Raw genomic sequence first — 8,253 nt, forward strand, 5'->3', positions numbered from 1 at the left:
AGCAAAACACACCTTTAGACCTAACACACTTAGCTATGGCACTGTCGTATACATTTAATTATTCCATTTGATCATATGTAACCAACTTAGGCACCCCTCCCAAAAAAAAAAATTACAATAAAAATATTCATAACTCATATTCTCTTATTCGAATACCTGAATAATTTCAAATATTCGATTAATCGTTCCCATCCCTAATTCATAGTAGCTATTTTTACAACTTAATTTCTCCTACTGTGCTTATATATGCATGGAAATACAAATGACTCCTGTGAACCTACTTGGCAATAAACCTGATTCTGCTTTATCTATTTGTGTCCGTTCTTCACAAAGCATCATGACTGTACCTGAAACTCTCGGAGGATCGTGGAAATGTTCGTCTCATTCGCCAGATTGGTGAGAACCTCCAGCTGCAAAGACAAACAGAGAAAAACGTTTTATTTCAACTTAATTTAAAGTGGAATACAAAACTGGGCTTACTTGCAATTACTGCATCACTTTGACATTGTTGGTTACTTCAGAAAACTGCACTTTCATTTTTAAACAGTCCTTCTATTCAGATTGATGTAGACATTTTTTAAACAGCTTCATTCGTATTCCTGGGAGTTGATTTGGCACGAGTTGATTTTATGACTCTGTAAGTGGGTTTACAATGATTGAGGATACACTTTGTTATACTACCACAGGGTCTATGCAGGAATCCTGAAGTCAAACGTAAGACCTTTTTTAAGACCCTTTCCATACATTTTAAGACCTCATCGCCACTTCGAGTTTTAACCGGTTACATTGGCGACACACTTTACCTCACATTGACTATATACAGTATTGATTGTCCTTCCTCCTTATCTTCCAACCATTTGGACGCAAACTTGCATTTCCCCATAACGATGTTGTTTAACAACCGGCGTAAACGGACCTTCGCGCACTATCAAGCAGTGAGCGTGCGATGTCCTGTTCAGATGACGTCAAATCCAACGGGATGCCATAAATAAACTACACAGAATCACACTACACACCTACGCAATGATTACATTCAGGCACACTGTAGAATACAACCTCTTTGGACAATTTATATACTTATTGAAAACAAGCTACAAAATGTAAGACCTTGGAGAATGCCGTTTAATACTTTTTAATAGCCTTCATTTTCACTAAATTGATTTATCAACTTTTAATACCTTTTAAGACCCCGCGGACACCCTGTGTGTGTATATGCATAAACTGTGGTTGCATTGTATATTTCTAAATCTGAAACACTGTCCTCACAAACCATATCTGCAAAGATCAATACATTGGGAACCGGTTAAAGGAATAAAGATTTATTGCATCCATTATTGCAAGTCCTCCTCAACACACACCTCATTCTACAACATCCACCACCGTTCTCAAAGAAAGACAAACCAATAAATGTCCAATTAAACATGGTGACCATAATCAAGCATAATCAATGACTTGATAAAGTGACCAGTAAATACATTGACAAAAAGTCATTCATGCTTCTGATCAGTGACAGTACAGGTTTCTCAATCAATATGATGAGATTCAAATCCTTTAAAAGGTACTGTAGGAATGATTTGATAGCTTCATTAAGAAATTAAAATCTTAGCTACGAGAAACTTTCCATAGATTTCTAAACCGTTTCTGACATAGAAAACCATAACAAATGTTCTACTAAAGCAACATTTTGGCAATTTCTCAGCACTGGACTGGCTTTAAACTTTTCACGTGTTGTTTGAACGGGATTTTGGACTGGACTCTCAATCACATCAGAGCCTGTGAAGCCTTGTGTTTATATCACAAGGCTTTCCATGAAGAATACAAAATCACAATTCCTCCAAATGTAAAGAGGCTTGCATAAGATACATATTGTAAAGTGCTTTGTGAACTTTAAGTATATTTACAAAACTTGATTTATGGCCACATCACTATAAAAAAAAGATGTACCCAGATATTTGGCAAGTCGTCTAATTTCCGTTTGGTACCAAAGACCAGCTGATTAACCCTAACCCTCAATAAGAAGTCTACCCATAATGAACTGGTGTGAATCATTTGGATGGTTGTGATTTGTCAGTAATGGTCAGTTTCTAAAGCACACTGACTATAGAAGAAAAATGCCAAAATAATCTGAATTAAACTGATAAAGCGGAGCTGTTTGAATTTGAATATCAAGTACAAGGAGAAACAAAACAAAAAAACATCTCTAAATAATATACGTGTACTATATTATGCTAGCTTCTTTTGCTTCCATAGTCTGTCAAACACGTGAAAACAACATGACCCACAGCTGTAATCTAACCCAGGCTCCACGCAGGGACAGTTTGTAAATCCAAAATAAATCTGTCCGTGGAAAAAACAGAGAGCCATCCGACAGAGGCTGGCCTGGAGTGGATTTTGACTTAAAAAACATGGTTAATATAATCCTCATGAGTGGGAAAGCATTGATCCTGATCACATTTATCACAGACATGCTGCATTTAAGTCCATGTCTATTTACCTCCTCACAGTAAAACAATGTAGTTAAAAAAGTCCAACAGTCAGGTGAAAGGTTTATTGATACTCTTGGCTGCTACACGCTGCTGTTTCATGGGTAAGGGTCTCAGTGTGACGCAGCCGGAAGCCTGAGGTTGAGCATAAACCCACTATCAGTAGACAGAGGTCAGATAAAGAGCTGGAATAACATGGGATCCCATTGAACTATGCAGTTGTTCCTGATAATTCTGGTCCTCTCTGTCCATTGGAACCAGTCCACATATTTTTTAATTCTGGCATCTTTTTATTTTGCTGGCGTTTCAACTTTGCGTCCCACTCTGAGGAAAGACCAATGTCAAACCGCAGATTTTTTAACTATTGCTAATAGGAATGTCACAGTCATGTGTGATTTTATTTTTCTTGAGTTGAAAGGTTTTCCTTTGGCTCCAGAGATTATTCATGGTGTCTCTATAAAAAGGTATCTATCCTAGGTTGTCAGTTGGCCATCCCCTGGGCAACCTCAGGAATGAGGGAGGAGAAGAACGTTTTAAGGAACACCCAGGCCGTCCACATGACTGACACCCTGTAGGGAGGCACTAACACTGCCGCCATTTGTCCGTGTCCCTCTGACCCGCCCTCTTCAGCGGCAGGCTCCTCCCTCTGTCTGTCAGCAGGCTCCTCCCCCTGAAGAGACAAAGACAAACAAGGCATCACACAAAGGGTTTTCCATCAAAGGTGTATTATTTCAATCAGCAGATCAACCCACAGTGGTCTATCGGGCCTACTTTAGCTAGCAGAGACCTTGAACAACTCAGATATCCAGATGTGTAACAGAGTTCATAACACTTCAGTTGAATGAAGGTAAAGCAGAGTGGAAATGTTCTTTTACTGCGTTAGGGTTCCTGTTCTGGTTCTGTTGGTTGTGCTGGACCTCAGGGGGCTGCAGGGGGTTGGGTCCTTGGACCTGCGCTCGTCTTCTAAAGGGGAACCAACCAACAGTGTGTCTGTTGAGAAAAACAGGAGAGGAAACCAAAATAAATTCAAAGTCAAAGAGGATGTCACTACTGTATTTACATTTAAAAACAAGAAAGAGTAAGATGTCATTTCTCTAGAATGTTGGTTTCTTTTGCTTTAGTAGTTTACCCTGCAAGGAAGGAGTGTAGCACAGCTCTGCACAGAACATTCAGATTTTAAGAAAGGGAAAATATGTTTTATATGAAGGCACTTCTTAGTGTTATGTGAACAGCATAAAGCAGGTTCTGGGGTTGGGGCTAACCATCAGCTATTAACTATCTTTTCAATTAAACACTGGTTTAAAAGAAAAACTTGGACTGTTAAAAGTGAGGCAACGCTTCATTTCCTTAATTCTACTCCACATTATTGGGATCTGGGGAGCACAGTATGTTTTTTTGGCTTGTTATTTTTTAAGAATGGCTGAGGAAAATGCAACTTTTTTTAAATATGTTCAGTCACACACTCCCAGGAACCCGGACAATGTTACTTAAAGTCCATGAAATGTCCAAAATAAACGTTATTCTGTATTAATAAATCGCTTCATCACTTTCCACTGTTTCATTTGACATGTCAACATCAATGATTCTTTCCATAAATACCCCCCAAATAACATGAAATGTGTGCCACTTTCCCGTGTTATTCCGCTCCGGTAGCGAAAAGCTTGCCAGCCATTAACCCAGCTGTGTGACGTCACACGTGGCAAACACCAGCCTCGTCTGGATTGTTTGTTTTGTATCCTTCCGCTATTTTCGCTCAACATATGTGTAACCGGACCTCGCTAAACTTTTTTTATCTAACAATTCATGATGGGGAAGCGATGTGTAGTTGTGAGCTGTGAATGTTTCCTGATTGCTATAAACATTGATCATGGGTGCTGGAAGATTGTGCACAAAACTCGGGTCAGAATTAAGTTACTACAGGTGTTATGCCAGCTTGAGCTAAATGTCACCAGAGTACAGTGAACTTGCCTAGTGACTGTAATATATAAAAGTTGAAGTGAAATAAGTAAGGCCAAAAATGAATTACGTCTGAATATCTTTATTATTTTTACCACTTTTAATTATTTGTGGGCTCGCACATATACCAAAATAGACTAATGTACACTGCAAGATCAAATGTTACAAGTGAAAAATTAACAAAAGAACCCTTTTTTATTTATCAAACAGTAAATTAATACAATCTTACAAACTTGTGATTTGGAAAATGTTGTTATATTTACATGTTTCTTTGGAAAAATAATATTGTAAATGATGTACTTTGTAAATTATTTACATCATGCGAAACCATTTTAACCAGTTCAGCTGACATCATTTACAATATTATTTTTCCAAAGAAACATGTAAATATAACAACANGCACGTTATGGCTTGGGCGGGGCGATGGGCGTGTATAACCGGTTAATCAAGGCGTTGGGCTGGGCTGGGCGGCCGTGTTCTAGGCGTTTGGGCTGGGCTTGGCGTATATATATATTCGTCACCTTTTGCACGTTAATTAATTGTGTGCGTCAACGGTATAAACCGGAGTTTTTCGGACCCTACCAACCAATAAAAGAGGTAGATCCTTACTGTGGGTTTTCGGGAGGGTCTGCAACTAAAGCGAGACTCCTTCTCAATAACTTTTACCGACATAAGGAGGCGATCTCCTCGAAGGTGGAGTCGGTAAGTCTTACACCACCGCGAGTCGTCCGTCTATCTACGTGACGGTCTCCAATACTAATTACGAGCCAGGGCGCCTCCTCTCCAGACTCCTAAATTTGTAATTTGATTTAATAATTACTACAAATTTATATAAATAATACGTTGTGGCTGTGCGTGCGTTGGGCTGGCGGTAGTAGAAACAAATGGGTCTCCGCTTCGTTGCCTTTTTTCGCAAACTTTTTTATGGTGGGGCGTTTAGTGGAAAAACCGCCCAGTGTAGGCAGCTATGGGCCGGCGCCTATGGCTCGTCCCTACGTTCTTGAGACGATAGCACCAGGCTCATCCACTACGTTTGACAGCTAACACAAGGTAGTGGACGGTCTAAGAGAGGACGTCGTATGTGGTTAAGTAGACGTCACCCGTACGGAAAGGTGTCGTAACTGTACATGTGGACTTATAACCATGTATTGTAATCTTTTTTTTGTTATAGACGGCCTGCACACCTCCTTGTCTACTGTTTTAATTCTAGCTGTAAATCACCGTCCAGTTTAATTTATTTTGTCTTAAATGGTAAGTCAGTCATAACGGGCTGAGCTCAGAACGGCCGACGCCTTAGGCGAAGAGAAAGTTCAAAGGACGGAGCAACAGCTAACGGCCCGTCCTCCGGAGCATGACTATTCCGTCTCTACGGAACTTCACTTTCCGATCGACCAAGGTGCAGAGGATGAGACATTGGCTTAGGTCTATTGGGTGGCTTAGACTCGAACTTACTATGCGACAGCGACAGCGACACACTTCAACCGCGCAACGAACGGTAGAACCTGATCTAAACTAGTTTACCGTTAATAAACGGTGCACACTGCAGTGGGCGAGCAAGCCCTCCACTAGCCCGCCGCATGAGCCGTTTGAAGCCTTGGTTGTAGGCCAAAAATTGCATATACGGTATATTAATACTGGTTTGAAATTTGTAAAATAAATAAAAAATAAGATCCACTATAATAGATTTGATGTACAATTTTTTTGTGACACAATCTACGTAATGTACCGGAAATTAGTCTACTAGAGTCGTTATTCCACTCTTATTTAGATATTACATGTTCTCACACTACAACAACTGATCGTCCTACGTTTGCAAACATCGACAGGAACAAAAATTACGATAGTCTGCATTCGGCCCATCGCTTACTAAGGGGGATAGTTTTGTGTGTGAGTGTGTGTTCGATCTGTCTGTGTGCTATCGCACGTGTGAGTGTCTGTAATGGTGTGTGTGTTGACGTGTATAATACATCAACTCATAACTGTCGTAGATAGTTTCGATTACAAACGGATTTACTACGGAACAAGGATTATAAGACACACCGAGAGCACTTAGTTTGCAGACACAGACTTGTATATACAAGCATAAATCAGATGAGTAAGGGCGACCAAATTTTCTAGAACGTAGACTATTAGACTTACATTCACGAATTTTCCAGCATCTATAATGGGGTTTTTAATTCTTTCCAGAATTATACTTCTTCAATCGTTGCTGTCAAACTTCCATGACAAACATGAAGAAGAGCGTTTCAGGGCAAGGCGGCGCATTCCGAGAGGTCTATTTATGTTTCCTGAATTATAGTTATAACCCTCGGCCCTCTCTTTCAAGGAGGACGTTACACGGTCTAGGAATTCCCTGTAACAAAACATTCCAGGAGTACGGCACACAAAAGGGAAACCTAAGGGTTGGATGTAGACGCACATAAACACGACAACCAACACCACACACCACCCACACCAACACACACACAACACACCACAACACACACCACACCACACACACACCACACCACCACACACACACAAACACACAAACCCCAACCAACCATACCAACCACACCACACCACACAAACACACACACACACAACACCACACCCAACACCACACACACACACACACACACCACACCACAAACAACTACTAAACTACTAATTTCCAAACCTTGTCTCCACTACCCCACCCCACTCACAAGGCGACCACAACAGAAGATGAAGCTCATTTCGAGTCTTTTCACCCAAATCATCTAAAGGAGACTCTTCGCCAACCAGAACCGAACAAAACTATTTCTCTCACTCCCCACGAAGAAAACAACTGTTTGGCAGATAGTTCTCGTATAGAAAGGCTATTTTTGGGGAGTGGTGTTGCGTGTGGTGGGTGTGCGCGTGTGTGGGTGGTGTAGTGTCGCGTGTGTGTGTGGTGTAGGGTGTGTGTGTGTCGTGTGTCTGGTGTGTGTAGTGTCAGCGTGATGTAAGTGTGTGTGTGTGTGGTGTGTGGGTGGGTGTGTGTGTGGTCTGTGTGTGAGGGTTGTGTGTGGCGGGGCGGGAGCGGGTCTTGAAAATCAGACCCGTGCAGGACTCTGCCAGATAGAAGACACCGACGAGAAACCAAGGTGCATTATTAGCCACCCAGGCTTTAGAGAAGGCTGTCTCAGTGTTTGGACACTGAAAATAGCGTATCTTCAATACAAACAACAACACAGAGCAGTTGATGGCCCACTACACCAGTAAGTAAATATTGATTGACCCAACTGCCTATTGCAGCTTTGCTTTCATATAATACTTTTAGTCGCTACAGATATGGTACACTTTTAAAGATACCATTAAACTCTTTCAAGCAGTCAAAAACAGCTTGGCTTTTATTTTTTCTGTGTATGCAAGTTCAATGTATGCTTGGGAAATGAAACAACTACACATGTGAGGAAATATATAAGAGGTCTTTGATTCTGTCAAGCAGTCATGTACAACCTCATATTTATTTTGTACAAGTAAAATACAAATATCATGTTATAAGCCAATTTGTAACCATTTGCTACATAATAGTACTACATAACATTTTATTTTTCTCCAAATATATTTATAATCTGTATACTTTTTTTTCATTAGGAAGTATCGATATACAGCTTATCGACAGTTTGTACGTTGGTGCTGGGGTGTACTCGGACCAAAAATCAGAGTCCCGCTGCCTGCATGTAACATTTGATCTTTATTGCAGTGTACATTAGTCTATTTTGGTATATGTGCGAGCCCACAAATAATTAAAAGTGGTAAAAAATAATAAAGATATTCAGACGTAATTCATTTTTGGCCTTACTTATTT

The 8,253-nt window shown here is 40.4% G+C and overlaps 1 protein-coding gene across 1 annotated transcript in view; it reads right to left on the reverse strand.

Annotated features, from left to right (window-relative positions):
- Positions 1 to 1,303: 1,303 nt before the first annotated feature.
- Positions 1,304 to 8,253, reverse strand: part of herpud1 (homocysteine-inducible, endoplasmic reticulum stress-inducible, ubiquitin-like domain member 1) — a 13,013-nt gene continuing 6,063 nt past the window's right edge. Inside the window, exons 7-8 of the mRNA XM_010769227.1 lie at positions 3,359 to 3,473; positions 1,304 to 3,153 (exon numbers count right to left, since the gene is read on the reverse strand). Of these exons, the coding sequence (XP_010767529.1) occupies positions 2,965 to 3,153; positions 3,359 to 3,473 (304 nt within the window). The 3' untranslated portion in view covers positions 1,304 to 2,964. The remainder of the gene's footprint in view (positions 3,154 to 3,358; positions 3,474 to 8,253) is intronic.

This window comes from Notothenia coriiceps, unplaced genomic scaffold, assembly GCF_000735185.1.
Source record: "Notothenia coriiceps isolate Sejong01 unplaced genomic scaffold, NC01 NC01_scaffold00006734, whole genome shotgun sequence".
In the NCBI taxonomy this organism is placed as follows: domain Eukaryota; kingdom Metazoa; phylum Chordata; class Actinopteri; order Perciformes; family Nototheniidae; genus Notothenia; species Notothenia coriiceps.